The 21,310-nt window shown below is 41.5% G+C and overlaps 1 protein-coding gene across 11 annotated transcripts in view; it reads left to right on the top strand.

The window, feature by feature from the left end:
- The window catches only part of PHF20L1 (PHD finger protein 20 like 1), an 87,159-nt gene that overhangs the window by 45,298 nt on the left and 20,551 nt on the right, over nucleotides 1-21,310 (top strand). For 9 of the 11 annotated variants that reach the window (XM_049632871.1, XM_049632869.1, XM_049632868.1 and 6 more), the window contains 3 exons: nucleotides 3,574-3,630; nucleotides 4,822-4,929; nucleotides 19,176-19,340. In XM_049632871.1, the coding sequence (XP_049488828.1) occupies nucleotides 3,574-3,630; nucleotides 4,822-4,929; nucleotides 19,176-19,340 (330 nt within the window). The remainder of the gene's footprint in view (nucleotides 1-3,573; nucleotides 3,631-4,821; nucleotides 4,930-19,175; nucleotides 19,341-21,310) is intronic. The other 2 variants (XM_049632872.1, XM_049632875.1) reach the window with 2 other exon arrangements.

Below are 21,310 nucleotides of genomic sequence, written 5' to 3'. Positions count from 1 at the left end.
GTTGTTTTTTTAATATATGCATGTATGCTTGGTTGGTTGGTTTCCATCTTCATTAATAAAAGGAAATTTTGTTACTTCCATAGCAAGCATTATTTACTCGAACTTGAGTCAAAGACTTTTCCTGGGGTGTTTTTGTCAGATTGAAACTCTTGGGTTGTTGAAGATGAGGAGGATGTTAGTCATAAGCTGGGAAATAGTTGAGCAGACTTAGATGTTTATTATTCATGTGTCCGAGGTACACACACTGTTGAGTTTAGCAGTCCTGGTAAAGGATTCATGAGATTATGCAAATTATCACATACACCTGTTCTGAAAGGTTAAAACCTTTCACGGTAGAGATGAGGCGTTCGAGGCCATCCTTCCGCGTTCTTTCACGGGCAAGTGTGCCCACATTCTGTCTAGTCTGGGTTAAGAGTGCTACTGCTGCCCACGTTACCAAAAAACACCAGCGGTACCCTGGTAAAAACCGATGCCTTTGTTCTCATTTTACTATTAGAGTGCTGTATGTAATGGAGCCGACCGGTTTTAGGTTAGGATGAGTCTTAGTTTTGTTACCGTCTGGAAACGTTTGCTCGTTTTCTCATTTACCTACCGAGTGTGCGTGTAGCAAATACTGAATTACTCCAGCCTCTTTAAGGAGTTCAAAGATGTTGAAGCTCAGTGGACGGAAGGGCGAGCCAGTAATTATCACAGAACCTCTGACGCGTGGGCCGCTTGCCTGTGCTGTGGTGCGGTGCTGGCACTTTAAATAGATGAGTTTTAGTCCAGTGCCTTGCCTCGACTTTGCATTTACTCTGTAAGAGACTTGGGGTTTTTTAAGTGTTTTTCAGTGTCTTCCCTTGTTATTTGATTTGTTTATTTATTTCAGAATTGGGCAAAACAAAACTACAGCCAGGGACCCCACAATCTGCTTCTACTCCCACACCAAATGTTCCCGGCCCCTATGGAGCCTGGGGTTTCCATGGAGAGGCTCAGGGATAGCCTCGTTTTCCAGCCAGAGGAATTACAGATACTCAGCCTCCTGGAAGGGGCTTGAGAAACCAGTGCGCGCCGCCGGGTTTTCCGTCGTGCGCAGGCAGACACGGTTCAGAGACCTACCTCCCCGAAGGGCCCCGTCTGTTTCCATTGCTCATATTTTCGGCTTTTGTAGTCTGTGTTAGACTCTCCTGTCATATTTTGTTTGAAGAGAATGTTGTGTTGAAAAAATTCAGCCTAAAAATCACACTTCAATAAATCGAAGGCCTCATTATTTGGCTCCCAAATTCCAGCACACGGGGAATCCAAGGATGAGGGAATGAACTTCTCGTAAAACAGTTTTTTCTCTTGAGTTCTAGAACAGATCAATTTTATTTGTCTACTTAGGTGTGTTTTTAGAAGTCCAGCCATCATTATTGCACGTATGAATATTTTAATGTCTATGCTTACATAAAATGTTGACGTCCCTTTGTCAGCCCCTCAGTGTTACGTCTGAAATCGTATCAGTTGAGAAATCTAAAGGTTTAGGAACCGCTGGAACATGTGAAAAGTGTACGTAGACCTGATCCTGCAGACAGCACTGTTGTGTTTTGCCGGCCCGTGTTCCCGTGTTCCAGAGTGTTCCGGAGCAGACGCTCCCAGCCAGTGCATTTGTCCTCCGAGTACCTGAGGGTTCCCACAGGCAGCCCAGGAAGCAGTTTTCCTTTGAATCACCCTGGATTCAGTGCCCGGGAGGGGGGAGACCTTCAAGGCAATAATCAAGATCAAGTGCTGCTCCCGAGTATTGAGTCGAGAAGCTTGCGTGTGCCATCACTGAGGACTGGGAAAGCTTCTTTCTCAGGCTCGGTCTTGTAAATGTCTTATTATTTTCAAGCAAAACGCATCAAACATGTAGACTTTTTACGGTGCGGTAATTAGTAGTTAATAAACAGTAATTATTTTTGTAAATTTTTTTTTAAAGTTTATTCATTTTTGAGAAAGAGAGAGAGAGAGCAAACACAAGCAGGGGCAGGAACAGAGAAAGAGGGGGACACAGAATCCGAAGCAGACTCCAGGCTCTGAGCTGTCAGCACAGAGCCCGATGTGGGGCTCGGACCCACCAACTGTGAGATCATGATCTGAGCCGAAGTCGGATGCTCAACCGACCGAGCCACCCAGGTGCCCCAATAAACAGTAATTATTAAAGGAAGTGATGCATTTGTTCAGGAGTCTTGACAGTAAGGAAATTCAGTTGTATTTCTCTTTGTGCTGATGTTCCTTTCATTTTTTTTCTTGTGAAAGATTTTTTGTTTTTTGTCACGGAGACTATCAGTATTCTTACTTAATTTAAAACTTATTAGAGTCTTATTAACATTTAATTCAATTTGAGTGGTATTTTTGTATTTCTATTAAGTTTTTAAATTGTATAAAATATTTGAAGTAAGGTGCTAGCTTTTTTTTTTTTTTTTTTTTGATTCTGTATTGGAATGTCTTGAAAAATCAGCAGCTTTGTAAATGGCGATATTAAAGCATAATAGACCGAAATTGTACATTAAGTGTACTTTAATATTTCTCTTAGATTAACCTCAGATACACATAAGATATTAGCATTGGAAACGATTGAGTATTGAGTTGAGAAGCTTGGTTAAATGTCGGTGTGTCAGCTATACCGTTATTGAGAGTACTGGTTGAAAAGATATTTTGGGATATTAGTTAATAGTACCCAAATCATTAAGGTTGAGTATTTTTAATGCGCAAATAGGCCTCTGTGTTTTCCTTTTAGAGAAAGACCAAAAATGATTTGTAAATAATTGTTTTGGCTTTTATCATTACCTAACAACACATTCATGATGGAGTTCAAAGGTACTAGCTTAGTTTAGGCAACAGAAGTTAAATATCAGTTTAAAAATTTTAAACAGATTTGTTGAAAACCACTATCCTTTAATAAGAAGTTTAATTTTTCCTCTGGATGACCTAAAGAGCATTCGTGTCATAATTGTCACAGAAACAGGAATGTTCCACGGACCTACCACTTGGGTGCATTTCAGTCTCAGGATTGCCAAAGGCTGTGATGCCAGAAGAGATCTTTACTGATTGCTCAGTGCATTCATCTGTCTTTTTAAATGTTTGAACCCATGTTCGTGCTCTTTCTAAAAAGGATGTAGTCTTCAGTTATTACCCCACCACGGAGGAGAAACTGAAAAAACAAAAAAACAAAAAACACTGATTATTATTAGTCAAACACTGGTCTAAACATCTTACGGATTTTGACTCACATAATACTGATAACGATGTGAGATAGTCATTCCTGTCTGGCGGAGAAGGAAACCGAAGCACAGACGAATTAAATGATTTGCTCAAGGCCAAACAGTTAACAAATGGTGGAGCCAAGATTTTAACGTGGGTAGTATGAAGAAACAAAAATCATCCTTCGTGTATCAGTTTTGGGGAGCGAGAAGTCCCACCTCTTTGTTACTAGTCCAGGCGATAAAATAACATAGACCCTTAGGAGAAAAGAGTCTTAAGTAGACTTCTGTGAGCACTTGTAATGTAAACTATTGTCCCCTACTTTTAACCGCTTCTGACTAAACTTAACGTATTTTTCCCCTAAACCTGCAGGACTATCGAAAACAGAAAAAAAAGTGAAATTGGAAGAAAAAAGCTCAACAGCATTTGGTATGAACAGAAAGTAATCTTTAAGCAAAAGACTATAGATGGCTTGGCAGCGGGAGGACGTAGTCTGTCCCCTACTTTTTACCTGTTAGTGCTCCTTTAGGTGTCAGTGACCATCCGGGTTCGTATTTATCAGTGCTGTTCAGTTCCACATATGTATTTCTTAAACACATATTTTCATAGTATTATGTGTATTTTTTGTTGACGGAGTCGAAGGCTTCCTCTGAGAATTTTGTGTTTCTGAACATCTTTGTAGGATGGCTCTTTAAAAATAAGCCACCGTCTAATATTGTTGGGACTTAGGGCGTGGATGGTAAATTAAAAGAGTCATTTTTTTCAGACTTTCTTCTTTAACTGACCTTATAAAAACGTCAGTGAGTTTTCTTTTTTCTTTTCTGTCTTCTGTGCTATAATAATGAAACATTTTACAGTAATGGATGATAGTCTCAAATATTCTGTAGATTAGCCAGCTGGAGTTGGGTCCCTGAGAGTGGACTAAATGTTTGATAAATTGTAGGCTACATCATTCTGATTTGGAACAATAGTTGAGTATATGTGATGAGTCCGTTTTAAGTAGAATACCCTAGGATATTGCTTTCACATCCATTCCTTTTTTTTTTAAAGTACACGTGAATGGGAAGAAGGGTATTTTAAACTTTGGGGGAAAAATCAGTTTAATTAAGTAAGTTTTTGCACTGTGTTCCTAGCCTTCATTGTACACACTGGGAAGTGTTGGAAGACTGAAGGAATTACTTACGGATCGATCTAGTTTTTTATTTTTCCAAAGGAAAGAATTTCATTACGTTCTTTTTAAAATCTGATCTATTTTCTCATTCAATTCTCCGTGGAAATGCTGAGTCTCCTCAGTCAGGTCTTTCTTAAATTATGGAATTTCTTTCTTGCCACATCAGGGAACTGAGTATATTACTCATTTAAGATTTTAACTACTGTCTGTGTTAACTTCAAGGTGTCAGGAGTTGGGATTTCTCAACACTGCTAATGAAGACCCCCTCTTAGAGCCCAATAAGCTAATCAGGAGTTCCAGACCCATGACAGGAACAGTTTAATTGAATCCATCCACTGGGCAGGTGACTGGAATAGCTGATTAAAACATAAATGCTGCTTTTAGGTTAACCACAGAGCAACGACTCAAGATCAGTCACGATGGCTAACTTTGTGGCTCCTGTCATGTAGGTAAGAGAAGAGAGAAGGATAAGGAAAGAAAAGAGAAGAAAGACAAAGATCACTACAAACCAAAACAGAAGAAGAAAAAGAAAAAGAAAAAGAAATCCAAGCAGCATGGTAAGTACGCTAAAATGGTGATTACTGTTTCTTAAAATTCTCAGATTCTGTCGCTTTTTCTGTGTTCTTCCACCAAAATGGAGATAGGACAAGATCCTCATGTTGTTGAGGACCTGGGAAGTCCCTGTAGATTGTCTTTGGCTTTTGCCAGTTTTGAAAATCTGTAACAGTGTTCACTGTAGTCTGTGAATTAATCCATCTGTACACCAGTCATCACAGCCGATTAGAGATTTTCATTTCCGGCATTATGGTGGACTAGATACCCTTGTCAAGTATGCTTCAGTATACTGAAGGAATTATTTTCAGTCGAGAATTACAATCCCTAGAATTAGCTTTCAAAAGTGAGGATTAAATAAAGCCATTTGTAGAAACAGTTGAAAAAATGATTTTTATTATCAATAGCCTGTCTAAAGGATATCTTCTTAATCCTGTACTTGAAGGCTGAAGGAAAATGATGACAAAGGAGTGTTTGAGATGTCAGAAGAAATGATAAGCAAAGAAAATGTAAATACATGAATAAATCTGAACATTGATTATATAAATCATTTTGAGTTGTGGGCAGAAACAACAAAATGTTAGAGAACAGAAATGTGTACCAATAATAACAGCTTTTAAATTGAGAAGGGCATATGTGTATTTCAGTGTTTTAAAGGTCTTGTTTTGGAAGAGGAAAAGAAAGAAATGTATTGCTTGAAGACTCCTACAGGTTAAATCTGCAGTGTAGAATTGCTAACATGAATACTAAAAGAATGGAAACATGGGGTATAATTTCCAGAGTAACAGTAAGAAAATGTAATGAAAAACCCATCCAAAGGAAGGTGATACAGAAAGAAAAACATCAAAGAAGAAAAATACAAATTACAAAATAGAATAGTAGACATAAATCCAAATATATCCATAATTATAGTGAGAGAGATGATCATAATTGATTTAAAAAATCCAGTTAAAGGTTATTTTTAACAGACCAATCTAAATATAGGAATAGAGAGGACAGCAATGTTGGGGGTGGGGGGAAAGCATGGGAAAAAATGTGAGCAAATACAAACCCAGAGGAAAGTTGGAGTAGATACATTCATGTCAAAGAAAATAGTCATTAAAGGAAAAATCATTTCTAGAGATAGGCGACTATGTAATGGGAAATGTTCAATTCACTTTATATCTTTCTAGATGTAAAATTTCCACATTTTATTACTGAATAAATTCATCATATCTTTCGTAGTAATTAATGAACAAAACTCAAAAGTATTCTGTAAGGAAAAGAAAGGTGGTGGCAGCACAGGTGACCTCACAGCTCCTGTCAGGGACGCTGAACTCAGCAGCTGCAGAGCCGAAGGGTTTTCTCAGTCGCCAGCAGGTATTAAAGATGACTGGCGACAGCCCTGAGCAGATGTCAGCACTCTCTAGAGATGGGGTGACGCAGACTATGGTTGCTGACTGCGGTAGAGTTAAGTCAGTGTTAAAAAGATAACTAGAAAAACCTCGTATGTTTAGAAATCATGCCACACATTTTTAAATAATTCATGGATCAGAGAATGGTATCAGAAGGAAGGTGAGATGTTAAGAACTTATGAGATGATGAAATTACATATCGAAACTTGAGAATGTGGTTAAGATGGCACTTCCAGAAGAATATGTATTGTCATAGATATTTTTGTTAGAAAAGAAGGCTGAAAGTCAACTAAGCCTTTAGCTTAAGAAGTTTGACATGAGCAGGTTCAAAAAAAGTACTAGTAAATAAACATTCGAGTAGAAATTAGTGAACTACAAATAAAATTCTAGAAACAAATAAAAAATGCCAAAATTAATTGATTAAAAACTAACAGAATGAGCAAACCACTGGGAACACTGGTTAAGGAAGAAAGACAAAATGCACAAATAAGTGAGATTAGAAACCAAAGGGAATAGAACTACAGATGTTCCAGACCTAAAACGAAGAAAATATAAACAACTTTATGCAGTGAACTTGAGAGGTATCAACCTGAATAGTCCTCAAACCTGAAAAGAAATTTAATTAGTATTTTAAAATCTTGCCACAAAGAAAAAGCCCCGACCCAAAAAGTTTTGTTGCCAGTTTTTACCAACTGTTAAAGGAATAGATTATTCCAAACTTACATAAATTATTTCAGAATTTAAAAAAAGAGAACATTCCTTTAGTAGGGAGAATAGTGTCCCTCGAAAATCTACGTCTAACTCTCGGTCCTTGTACCTGTGAATGTGCCTGTATTTAGAAGTAAGATCTCTGCCGATGTGATTAAGAATGAGATAGTCTGGGGGCGCCTGGGTGGCTCAGTCGGTTAAGCGACCAACTTCGGCTCAGGTCATGATCTCACGGTCCGTGAGTTCGAGCCCCGCGTCAGGCTCTGTGCTGGCAGCTCAGAGCCTGGAGCCTGCTTCAGATTCTGTGTCTCCCTCTCTCTCTGGCCCTCCCCCGTTCATGCTGTGTCTCTCTCTGTCTCAAAAATAAATAAACATTAAAAAAAAAAAAAAGAATGAGATAGTCTGGGGGGCGCCTGGGTGGCTCCGTCATTTAGGTGTCCGACTTCAGCTCAGGTCATGATCTCACGGTCGGTGGGTTCGAGCCCCCCGTTGGGCTCTGCGCTGACAGCTCAGAGCCTGAAACCTGCTTCGGATTCGGTGTCTCCCTCTCTCTCTGCCCCTCCCCCACTCACACTCTGTCTCTCTCTGTCTCTTGAAAATAAGTAAATGTTAAAAAAAAATTAAAAAAAAATAAAAGAATGAGATCATCTGGGATTTGAGTGGATACTAGAGCCAATGAAAAGGAGGGGGAGATTTGGAACCCACAGGGGAGAAGGCCGTGTGAGGACACAGGCAGCGATCGGAGTGATGCCATCCCAAGCCAGGGCACTCGAGCCACCAGACACCGCAAGAGGCAAGGAAGGATTTGCCCCTAGATACTTGTGAGGGAGAGGGCCCTGTTGACACCGAATTTTTGACTTCTGGCCTTCAGAACTATGGCAGAATAAACTTCTGTTGTTCTGATCCACCAAGTTTGTGATAGTTTGTCGGAGCAGCCCTAGGAAACTAATACAACTCCGAATTCATTTTAGATTATTTAAATAACTTGGCTCAAAATCAGAAGAGAACAGTATGGGAAAGCTCAGTTCTAGGCATTTCTCATTTGTGGACACAGATACAGAACTCACAAGCAAATGTTATGGAATTAAGTCCAGCAATGTATTAAAACCTATGACCACATAGGGTTGGAATGCACAGTTGGTTTGACATTAGAAAATCCATTGGTGAAATTCACCACAGTAACAGTTGAAGGGCAACAAACATTACTGTCTTTCTATATGTAGAAAAACCATTTGATACATCCATGTGTCCTTACACTTAGCAAAAAAAGTTACGACTAGCTGGTTATAAAACTTTATTTAGAAACATTAAAGAAGGACTAAATACATGGGAGATAATTCACGTTCATTGGTTAGTAGATTCAATATTGAGAAGATGTCACTTCATGCTAAATAAATTTACAGGTTCAGTGCTGATCTTAAAACTTAACAGTGGTAAAGAGCCTAAAATAAAATAGCCAATCTTGAAGAAGAACGAAGAGAAGAATTACCATTTCACAATAGTTTAAGGCAGTGAGGCATTGGGAAAGAATAGATGTATTGATTGAGGACAGGCTCATGCAAAACATATACAGATATAAAACCTTGGTTTGTACAGAGCTGGCATTCTTAGATTAGATAGAGGGTGAGCTTTTCAGTAATTGGTATGAGAACAGTTTTATTCCATAAAAATGAAATTGGACTGCTACCTAACACCATACCCAGAAATCCGTTCCAGGATGATTAACGATGAAATGTGTGGAAGACAAAACTGTAAAACTTTGAAAGGCAGTATAGGAAAGCATCTTTATGATCTTTGAGTAGGGAAGGATTTCTAAACAAAAAGTGCTAATCTTAAAGAAAGGGGTTGAAAATTTGACTAGACTGAGATTGGCGGGTTACACTTGAGAGGGGTCCAGCGACAACTAGATAAAGCAGAAGAAAGGATCCATGAACTCAAAGGCAGAGCAGCAGAACTCATCCAGTCAGAGCAGCCAAAAGAAAAAATGAAAACAAGTTACAATAGATTAAGGGGCTATGGGACAACATCACATGGACTAACCTTTACCTTATGGGAGTCCCAGAAGGTGAAAAGATAATTCATGCAAATGGAAATCAGAAGAAAGCTGGAGTAGCTATATTCCTATCAGACAAAATAGACTTGAAAACAGGCAGTAATAAGAGGCAAAGATAGGTGCCACATAGTGATAAAGGGGTCAGTCCAACAAAAGGATACGAAATTCATACATACTTATGCATCCTACATAGGAGCACCTAAATACAGAAGGCAACTATTGCCAGATCTAAAGGGAGAAGTACACAGCAATACAATAATAGTAGGGTATTTTTAACATTCCACTTCTATCAATGGATAGACCATCCAGACTGAAAATCAACAAGGAAACCACCTTAAATGACATGTTAGATCAGATGGACTTAACAGATATATTAGAACATTCTGTCCTAAAGGAGCAGATAACAAATTCTTCTCAAGTGAACATGGAACATTTTCCAGGTTAGATCATATGTTAGGCCACAAAAGAAATCTTAATAAATTTAAGGGGATTTAAATCCTATCAAGCATCTTTTCTGATCACAATAAATAGTATGAAACTAGAAATGAATTAAATGGAGAAAACTGGGAACTTCACAAATATGTGGAGATTAAACTACATACTCCTGAACAATCAGGGAGTCAAAGAAGAAATCAAAGGAGAAATAAAATGCCTCAAGACAAACGAAAATGAAAATACGCCAAAATTTGTGAGCTATAGCAAAAACAATTAAAAAAAATTTTTTTTAATGTTTTTTTATTTTTGAGAAAGAGAGCATGAGCAGGGGAGGGGCAGAGAGAGAGGGAGACACAGAATCTGAGGCAGGCTCCAAGCTGTCAGCATGGAGCCCGATGCGGGGCTTGAACTCATGAACTGTGAGATCATGACCTGAGCTGAAGTCTGACGCTTAGCCAACTGAGCCACCCAGGCACCCCACAAAAACAGTTGTAAGACAGGAGTTCCTAGGGATAAATGCTTACTTCAAGAAACAAGAAAAGTCTCAACCTAACTATTCATCTCAAGGAAATAGAAATAGCAGAAGAAACAAAGCCCAAATGTAGTAGAAGGAAGGAAATAATAAAGATTAGAGCAGAAATCAATGAAATAGAGACCCAAAAGACAGCAGACAAAATCAGCAAAACTAAGATACTGGTACTTTGAAAAAGCGAACAAAATTGATAAGCCTTTAACTAGATTTACCAGGAAAAGAGCAGAATCAAATAAATAGAATGGAACAGGAGATGTTACAACTGATGTCATGTATTTAAAGATTTGTCAGGCACTATTGTGAGCAATTATATGCCAACACATTGGACCACCTAGAAGAAATGGATAAATTCCTAGAATCATACTAACTACCAGCACTAAATAAAATGAAATAGAAAATCTCAATCGACTGGTTACTAGTAAGGAGATTGAATCGTAATCAAAAACCTCCCAACAGAGAGAAGTCCAGGCCTCACTGGGGAATTCTACCAGGTATTAAAAGAAGAATTAACACGAGACTCTTCTCTCAAAGTCTTCCAAACTCTTCCAAAACACAGAAGAGGAGGAAACTCTTTCAGACTTGTTTTGTGAGGCCAGCATTACCCTGGTGGTACCAAAAGCAGATAAGGACACTTTAAGAAAATTACAGGCCAGTATCCCTGAGGAACACTAATGCAGAAATCATCAACAAAATGTTACCAAACCAAACTCGGTAATCTACTAAGTGGATCAGACACCATGATCAAGTGGAATTTATTCTAAGGATACAAAAATGGTTCAACATCTGCAAATAAGTCAGTGTGATATGCTACATTTACCAAATAAAGGATAAAAATCATATCATCTCAATAGATGAGGAAAAAGCATTTGACAATATTCAGTATTTATGATAAAAACGCCCAACAAAGCAGTATAGAAAACTCTAAAGCCTCCATCAAAAAACTATTAGAACTAATAAGCAAATTTAGCAGATTTGCAGGATACAAATCAATATACAAAAATCTTGCATTTCTGTACGATAACAACAAACCACCTGAAAGAGAAATGAAGAAAACAATCCTATTTACAACTGTATCAAAAAGAATAAAATACTTAGAAATAAACTTAACCAAGGAAGTGAAAGACCTGTGTATTTAAAAAAAACAACCACAATAAAACTATGAGATGTTAATGAAAGAAATTGAAGAAGATGCAAGTAAATGGAAAGATATTCTGTGCTTGTGACCTAGAAGAATCAGTATTGTTAAAATACCCATACTACCCCAAACAATCTACAGATTCATTACAATCCCCATCAACATTCCAAGGGCATTTTTCAGAGAAGTGGAATAAATAATCCTAACGTTTGTGTGGAACCACAAAAAAAGCCAAATAGCCAAAGCAACCTTGAGAAAGAACAAAGCTGGGGGCATTGCACTCTGACTTCAAACTGTACTACAAAGCTACAGTAAATAAAACAGCATGTAGCATAAAAACATACACCTAAATTAATGGAAGATATATAGCCCAGAGGTAAAATCTCACATATATGGTCAACTTATGACCGTGGAGTCAAGAATATACAATAGGAAAAGGGCAGTGTCTTCAATAAGTAGCACTGGGAATACCGGACAGCTACATGCATGAAAATGAAACTTGACCACTATCTTATACCAAACACAAAAATTAACTGAAGGTGGATTAAAGACGTGAACATAAGCCTTGAGACCATAAAACTAGAAGAAAACATAGGTGGTAATCTCCTTGCCATAGGTCTTGGTGATGAGTTCTTAAATCTGCTACCAAAAGCAAAAGCAACAAAAGCAAACGTAACTGAGCAAAAATAACATCCTGCTAAAAAGCTTCTTCACTGCAAAGGAAACCGTCAACAAAATGAAAAGGCAGCCTACTGAATAGGAGAAAATATTTGTAAATATACGTCTATTAAGGGGCTCATATCCACAATATATAGAAAACTCGTACAACTCAATAGCAGAAATACAATTCAATTAAAAAAAAAATGGGCAGTAGATCTAAACAGACATTTTTCCAAAGACATACAGATAGATAGATGGCCAAAAAAGGTGCAGGAAAAGATGCTCAACATCGTTAATCGTACAAAGATGCAAATCAAAACCACAATGAGATATCACCTCACACCTGTTAGAATGGCTGTTGTCAAAAGACAAAAAAACAAGCAAACAAAAAAAAACAAGTGTTAGTTTGAATGTGGAGAGAAGGGAACTCTTGTGTACTATTGGTGGGAATGTAAATTGGTGCAGCCACTGTGGAAAACAGTATGGAGGTTCATCAAAATGTGAAAAATAGAATTACCGTGTCTAGCAATTCTACCATGGGCTCTTTGTCCAAAGAAAACAAAAACACTAACTTGGAGAGATATTTGCACCCCCGTATTCATTGTAGCATTATTCACAATAGCGAAGATATGGAAACAACCTAAGTGTCCACTGATGGATGAATGGTTAAAGAAATTGTGGTGTATACACACACACACAAGTCAGTCCTTAGGAAAAGAAGGAAATCTTGCCTTTTGTAAGAACGTGATGGACATTGAGGGCTCATGCTACATGAAGTAAGTCAGAGAAAGACAAATACCACATCCTCTCATTTGTATGTGGAATCTTAAAAGACAAAAAACCAAAAAGGAACAGCGTATAGATATGGAGAACAGATTATTGGTTGTCAAAAGCAGGGGACGGGGATGGGGAAATGGGGATATCAAAAGATAAAGGGAAAAAAAATTAAAAGAAATTCCCTTACAGAGAACAAAAGGAAAACCTTAAATAGAGTGAAAAGACAACACAAGCCATGAGAAAATACTGCAACACCTATATACCTGACACAGGATTCGAATCTATTTCAAACTTACAAGTGAAAAATAGAAAAATATCCAGTGTGAATATGGGCAAAGATGTTAGTAGGTACTTCACAGAATTGAAAATCTTAAAATGATAACATGAATATGTAACATGACGCCCAATCTTATGAGAAGCTGGGTTCGTGTAATTTTGAGAACCCAGTGGACTCTCTTTCCCAGCTGCTAGAGAGGCGAAAATTACAAGGTGGGCGTGTCAGATGTCGCTGAAGCAGTGGAGACCACTGTCCGACCCTGTGGAAAACGGTCGGCCATCGGCAGGTTGTGCCTGCCACGTCCCTACAGTGCCTCACTAAGCTCACGGGACCCATCAGGAGGCATTTACAAGAATGTCCGTCTCTGCACTGGCATCGGCCCAGGTGTCCATCAGAAGTCACACATCCATTCCTTGGAATCCATATCACTTTGTAAGTAAATGAATTATACCCACAGGAATCCCAGGAACAAAATGATGAGCTAAAAACCAAGTCATTGAAGAAGAAGACGTGTGATATTTTATTTACGGAAAGATCAAAAAGTTGTAACATGAAACTGTGATAGAGATGCAAAATAGTAAGAGCATATGGTAGCAAAAAGTAGCAGAAGCATAAAGAAAAGCAAGAGCATGGGAAACTTTCCAGTGGTGGTGTGTAGAAACCAATTTGACAATAAATTTCATATTTAAAAAAAAAAGAAAAGAAAAGCAAGAGAATGGTGAGCAGACATTCAGGACCTTGGTAACCTCTGGGGTGGGGAAGGGAATTCATCAGTTCAAATCGGAAAATGGTACCAACGGGAACTTCAGAAGTGATGATAATATTCTCTGAAACTGCATGATGGGCACCCAAGTATTTTGTGTTATTGATATGCTTTATGTCCTACCTGGGTTTTTTTCATATTTATGAAACACTTTTTTTTTTTTTCATTTTTATTTATTTTTGAGAGACAGAGCACAAGTGGGGAGGGTCAGAGAGAGAAGGAGACAGAATCCAAAGCAGGCTCCAGGCTCCGAGCTGTTAGCACAGAGCCCGGCGGCGGCGGGGCTCGAACTCACAAACCGTGAGATCATGACCTGAGCCGAAGTCGGACATTTAACTGACTGAGCCACCCAGGCGCCCCTATGAAACACTTTTAAAAACCAGTTTTAAAAACTGTAAAGCCAACTGGGAAATTTCAGAGTGACCCATTGATGGTAAATTCTTCAGACTTTTAACTCTGTGAGGTTTCTGCATTCTCTATCTCTAAAGCTGCCAGAGTAAATACAAAGACATAGGATCAAACAGAATTGAAAAGCTTTTTGAAACCACTTTCCAGAGAGTGTCTCGAACATGTCTGGACGTTCCTGTGCCTACATTGCCCCTTGTCCCTTCTCCCCTCACCCCACCCCTTCACGTAGAGCTCTGTGGGGCCTAGACTCCAGAGAACCTTAAAGTCAGGAAATTCTGGCACTTCAGAAACAAAAACCAGTTAGCACAAACCCATTTGATTCAGGATTACCCTCCCGGGAGGATGAATCCTAATGTAGGCATCAGAGAAGCTTCAGACTGCAGGTAAAATGGCCAGGGGAACTCCCAAGTGACCAGAGGCTATGGGGATTTGGTGGCCTTAGGTACTGCGGTGGGGACAGGAAGTGCCCAGGGCCGGAAGGGCCGGCTGTTCAAGTCCTGGTGTGCCATGTCAGCAACAGGTCTGTTCCAGGACTCGCTGGCAGACACACAATCTTAATATGCTAGCGTCCCGAAAAAGTGGGGGAAAGATAACAGGGAGGGGCTGGCAGGGAACAAGTGAGGAGTGGGCCTCCCTTGGCTACGCAGTGAGAGAGCATTTATGAGGATGCAGGGAGTGGTGGTCTGGAGGAAAGGAGGCTGATCAGGATTAGTAAGACTTGGAGAAAGAATTGGACATTTGCACCACTGAGTCGTGTTCCGCTAACCCTAGTTTTAAAGAGCCATTAAAAAGTAATCTTGGAAAACACGTTAATATATTTTTATTTTTTAATTAAAAAGAAAAGAACTTTATTTTTTTTTTTACATATTAAAATCGGACCGATAGGGGCGCCTGGGTGGCTCAGTCGGTTAAGCGTCCGACTTCGGCTCAGGTCATGATCTCGTGGTCTGTGAGGTCGAGCCCCACGTCGGGCTCTGTGCTGACAGCTCGGAGCCTGCTTCGGATTCCGTGTCTCCCTCTCTCTCTGCCCCTCCCCCACTTGTGCTATGTCTCTCTCTATCAAAAATAAATAAATGTATAAGAAAATTTTTTTAATAAGTAAAATCAGACCTATGAATGAAAATCTTAACTTTGTAGATGGAATCCTGGCAAATACTTAAAGATGCACAGAAGCTTTGCTCTTTATGCACTTTATACTCAGCAGGTGCAGTGCTGGATAATCACCGGCATCCTTGCAATTGATGATCACTTTGACAGTTTATTCTGGGCTATTTATATTCATCTTGGATGTGACACTCCTCTCCAGATCAAATTAGGAGGGTAGTCTTTAAGCTGGAAATGGGGGGTTTTAAATCATTTTAAAGACATCTTAATTTTAAAACATTCACATTATTTTTCCGGGGCACCTGGATGGCCCAGTCAGTAGAGCATGCGACTCTTGATCTCAGGGTCACGGGGGGAGTTCAAGCCCCACTTTGGGCATGGAGCCAACTTCAAAAACAGAAACATTATTCCTACTTGAGGTTCCTAATACGATACGTATTTTAATCTACAGTTACTACCACCAGGGAGTTTTGAAAATTCATCCTTAACACTGAGTGTTATTTTGCATATCCTGCCGGTGCTTATTATGTAGATGATATAAGCAGTTCACATTCGGTGCTTTGTTTCCTCTTCACATCAACTAACTCTAAATTTAGTGGGGCCTCTTCTCCCCATCTTGTAAACCGTGAGCCGAGACAGAGCGTCGTCCAAGCCCACGTGGCTAGTAAGCGGTGAAAGGCAGATTCAAACCCAGGCCGTGTGGCTTCGTTCTCAAGTTGGACTTTAACCATCATGCTCTGTTGTTACGCTACTTCCTGTGCCTTCGAGAGTGTTTGGCAGGTGGCGCGGCCTTCCCTCTGGCAAGCGTTGGCTGGTCTTCGCTGGCGTAGTAAGTTCTCGTGGTTGTCCGTATGAGCAGCCACCGTGTTGGGATTTAAGAGTGACGTCTTTGCCAGTTTTTACCTTTGTCACTTTGAGCCACAGTCGCTTCATCTCTTTGTCATATATCTGTAAGTATGAGAGAACCGAAGGCACACAGAGAGGGAAAAGAACGAGAGTGAGAAATGCCAGGAGAGTCCAGAACACTACGTAGAGAAAGCAAAGACTCCCTCCCAGGAGCTTATAAGCAAGCCTGTCAGTGTAGACAAAGAGGGATAAGAAGCATGTGCGGCTCTCTACTGGGAAGGTAGCAGTGACACAAAGTAAGTTCTGTGTATAGTGTAGAGAAGCCCCGGTGGTCGAGGAAGGGGCTTTATGTGGAGGACTACAGCTGATCTGACCTTGAAGCCAGCGGTGGCCTTTAGTCACGGTAGCCAGTGGGGACTAGAATGCAAGGTGCAGGTGTGGTGTAGACTGCCGAGTTGTGTTTGGCTGCTAATCCCACGCGGAGGGACGGTATGTCAGCATGCCTTCTTTTTAACACCAAACTGAGATTTCTCCCGTTGTTTTTACACTCCGCTGTAGAAAGTAGACTCCGCTTCTACTTTTACTTGGCTGAGAGGGCACTAGGGTCGGTAAAAGGGCAGCTTTCAAAGGTGAGCATTGGGTTCAGTTCCTCGCCGTGACGTCGATAGCTCACGTGACCTTTGGCGAGTTAGGTTAATGCTATAAACGTCCGTTTCCTCGCTTCGGAAATGGTAATAACAGTGCCTACTGTGTGGTTTCATTTTTGGGATTCAGTAAGGTAATCGTTGTAAAGTACTTAACACAGTGCCAGCTGGCATTCAGCAGACGGCCTTTTCGCGCCTGTGTCTGAGTCATGGCATTGGGTAAGCCGTGTAGAGTCACCGGGAGGCCGTGAGAGAGGTACAGGAACACCGCGCCACTCCAAGACCACTTTGCAGTCTGACAGCGGTATCCGGGAGTGTCCCCACTCCTGACCTGCTGGGGGTGAGGCCCAGGCGTCAGCTTTAACAAGCTTTCCAGTTTGTGTAGACGGTAAATGTCGAAGTCCCCTGGTAACACTTTCTGGTTGAGCGTAAGGCTCGGTAGTCAGACTCAGGTTCGAAGGCTGGCTTTGCCGCGGAGAGAGATTTACTGTTCGGCAGTTTAATTTACGTAACCTTTTCTGCCTCTGCTCTTCCGCTTGTAAAATGGCACCAAGCCTGCTTAGCTCCCTTGTCGGATGGCTGTGAGGACTGAGACATTTAATATACCCGAAGCACTTGGAATCATGTTTGGCACACCAGGGTGCCCAAAGAATGCGGCTGTGCTGTAGTATTTATGGCGACCGCTCTATTACTGTCCGACTGCTGCTGTCACAGAAGTCTGTGTATCGGTGACATAAAACAACACGAATTTGTTAAAGTTCTCTGAAGGTCAGAAGTCCATAATGGGCCTCGGGGGAACTACAGTCCTTTCAGGAGGCTCTCGGGGAGAAGCCATTTACTTGCCCTTCCCAGATTCCCGGGGGCTGCTGCATGTGTTGGCTCATGCCCCCCCCTCCATCTTCAAAGCCAGCAATGGGCCACTCAAGTCATTCTCACTTCACGTTGCTGCGACACTGACTCTCCTGCCTTTCTCTTGCACCTTAGGGACTCTTCTGGCTGCATCGGGCCCACTCCGATGATCCGGGGTAATCTCCCTATTTTGAGGTCTGATAAGCAGCCTCAATTCCCCTTTGCTCCAGAGCCCCGCACACTCACAGGTTGTGGGGATTAGGACGTGGACGTCTTGGGGGACAATTATTTTGCTGACCACAACCACCAACGTCACTTGGATGCGCACAGTGCACACCAGCATTGGTGCTGCCCTTCTCCTGGAGCTTGCTTTCCTACCCTCGACCTTTCCTCCACCTCTTCCGCTCTGTTCTCCCTCTTTTTAGTCCCTAACCTGCCTCCGGTGACCTGTGCCTCACTCATACTCAGTTGTGGAAATAGCAGCCACCAGATGAGAACTTGCTCATCTGACCCACAACTGTGCACTTAGCTGCTTGTATCCATTTTCTCCTCCTTTGCCTCTACTAAAAGGGAGGCAGTGTCTGTCTTCAGTTCTTAAAATCCTGGCACTTGTCACCCTGCCTCTCCTCATTTTTAGGTTTTGGAGACAATGTATAGGGTCTCCCATCTTTAAAAAGCCCTCCTCGGAACCCACATTCCTTCTCTGGTTCCTCCACCTCTCTCTTACTCGTCAGCCCCATCTCCGAACCCTGCTTTCACACTTGGCAGTTCAAGCAGAAGCCTGGAGATCACCCTCTGACCCTGTGTCAGCCCCTCCCCTGCAGTCCCCGGATCCCAGCATCTGCCCTGTCCGGCTCCACGCCCTCCTCCTTCCTCCCCTGCCGGGCCCTGGTGCCTCCGCCCGTGCCTCCCTGTGCCGTCTCTCACTGCACAGCTCCAGTGGGATTTCAGAGCCAGAACCGGACTTGCGTCACGCCCTTTTTGCTGCATTTCGAGCAGAACGCAAAACGAAAAACATGTTTAACCTGACCTGCTCCCGCCACTCTAGCCTCGTTTCTCCCTCCCCCCTTCACTGCGAGGCAGCCACAGTCTCACAGGTTGTCACTTGTCAGACGTGCCAGGTGGTCGTCTGCCTCAGAACCTCCTTGTCTGCAGGACTCACGCTAAGTTGAGGAAGACAGGACTGGCATTAATTTCATTCAGAGGTTTTCTGCTGAAAAATTTATCAATGGATTGAATTGTCAGTGTAATAATTGACATGCTACCTACTAGAAGCACCTCTTTACAAATTGCAAAAAAAAAAAAAAAAAAAAGTCGATTTTCCATCTTGCACCTCTTACTACAGACATAGCCTTGATTATAATGGAGAGAAACTGTAGAGATAATCCTTTTTCACTTCTGGACCGGTTAACAAGACTTTATTGGTACCAGCTAGAACACGGTGCTCCCTGGTATGCAAATACTGCCCGGGGTGTGTTTCCCAGGTGTTCTTGCCAAACCTGGTTTATCAGATACACGGTGATCTAGCTGTTCCTGGGTAAGGAGAGAAAGAGGTGACATGGTTATCTTGTGTCTTGTAAAACATGGCTCTCTCGTTATTTTTATAGTGATTCTTCTTGATTACCGGACACTTTATTAATATTTCTTTATGTATCTTATGTTGCAGACTATTCAGACTATGAAGACAGTTCTCTAGAATTTCTGGAAAGGTGCTCTTCTCCACTAACTCGATCTTCTGGGAGTTCTCTGGCTCTGCGAAGCATGTTTACGGAGAAAAATACAACATATCAGTACCCAAGGGCAATTTTGTCAGTTGATCTTAGTGGTGAAAGTATGTGTAACTATGTAATGCTTAAAACAAGTCTTAAGATCCTTAAATGTGGAACTGAGATAACAACATGCTTTATTAAGGGCTTACGTGAGCAGGGCACGCCGTTTCAAAAGTTCTTCCATAAACTAATAAGAAAATCTCAGCATTAGAAATTTGAGCTACTTTTTAAACTCCTGTAAAGTAAAATTGGCTTCTGTAATTAGTTGAAGGGCAGATGGTAAAGAAACTCTCAGTGTGCACCGTGTGCTGGTCATAGGTATTTGCACATACATACTGGGAATCCGCCGGGTTTCCCCGAAAGCCCGGTCCTGACCGCGGGGTTGTTACCTTACCTTCCAGTGCTCTCAGCAGTCCAAGGGGAGCCTCTCCCGCTGGAGACCCTGACGGCAGTGGCTTGAGGACGACAGTCAGGGAACGAAGGATAAGGGACAGGGTCTTCGTCTTGGGATGGTTATGGCTGAGCTCACTTCCCGTCTTCTCCTTTCTGCTGAGGGCCCAGCGTGGTTGGTGCCGTGCTTCCTTTTGCACTGCTGCCTCCTGCTTAACTTCCAGGCCTGACTGCTGTCGAGCCCACTACGGAGAGTAGCATCTTCTCCCTTTTCTCCTAAAATAGGCGCCCAGCACTTTAGAGATATATAGTCTTAAAATATGGGCCGGGGTGGGGGGTACAGAGGATTAGGAAAAAGGCCTCCCTCTGTTTCTAACAAACACCAGTCCCCTGTCCCTTTTTGGGCCAGTGGCTCTTAAACCCAGGTGTACGTGATCATTGTTGCTGTGATGCCTTCCGAATCCCAATACAGAGACCTGTTGCGGAGCATGAGGGAGATTTCTGGAAGGGCAGATGCGGTTTTTGGCAAGATACGGTTTCTGAGTGATTCTTTGGGGCAGGGTGGCGGGGGTTGAAAATCACCTAAGAGCACCCCAGTTTGAGCCGTGAGGGCCTGAGTGTCCTCATTATACACAGAGCGCTGGAGAATGGAGATTATGTCCGGGCAGGCTGTGTTGCCAGAACTAGATGCTCGAGAGGGGAGGGAAAGGGTGTCGTGGGCGTGTGCTGTCGGTTCTGCTGTGTCTTCTGCCCCCTGTGTGACTGGGCACTGACCTGTGAGAAAGAACGGGCGTTGCGGGGTGTGGGTAGGGGTTCTCAAACGCTAGCGTGCATCAGAACCACCTGGAGAGCTTGTGAAAAACACTTTTCTGGGCCTCACCCTCAGAATTCCTGATGTCAGGTGAGTTCTCGGGTGATGCTGATCTGGAATCCACACTCGGAGAATATGTCTGGGAAGATAGCGATAGATCAAGGGGTAGCAGTTGGAAGAAAATGGTGTTCTGTGCCCACTCAGTTGGAGCTGTTGTCCAGATGCTATCTTAGTGTGAGAGGGAACTTTGCTTTTGTAACTTTGAACCCTAGGACCCATTTACCCTGCCCTTAGAATTCAGCCAAACGTACGTTTGATGCTTGGGAATTATTCAAACTAGGTTTTCTGGCCATTATGTTCAGTTTACATTCGAACATCATAAAACCGGTGATTTTGGCCATGAAAGCATGTGTGAGCTACACACTAATTCCTTTCAGGGATAATAGTTTTAAATTTATTTATTCTGCTACGATTGCCCTCCATATCATGCCACCCACATGCTGCAACAGTGTTTGTTTATTCATGTCCCAGTCTGCCATTTTGAAACATGAACTTGCATTCAGGAAGGCCTGAGAGAAAATACTGATTTGGGGTTTATGCTAGCAAGATTATGAATGAATGAAATCTCCTCTTTAGGTTCTCAAAACTACTCATTATTATTAGGATTTTATAATGCATGATTGACTTACTCCTTCTTGAAAATTTTCCTATATTTCTCGACCATTATTTCTACTGACTTCTCTGAGATGTCCTAAGACCCTAAAAAAGACATTTTTCTATAGAACATTAACTTTTTGTAAATCAAAAACAAAACATTCAAAAACAGAGTCA

Source organism: Panthera uncia, chromosome F2, assembly GCF_023721935.1.
Source record: "Panthera uncia isolate 11264 chromosome F2, Puncia_PCG_1.0, whole genome shotgun sequence".
Lineage (NCBI taxonomy): Eukaryota > Metazoa > Chordata > Mammalia > Carnivora > Felidae > Panthera > Panthera uncia.
Note: the sequence above shows the minus strand (reverse complement) of the source record. Positions and strands in the feature narration are given on the sequence as shown.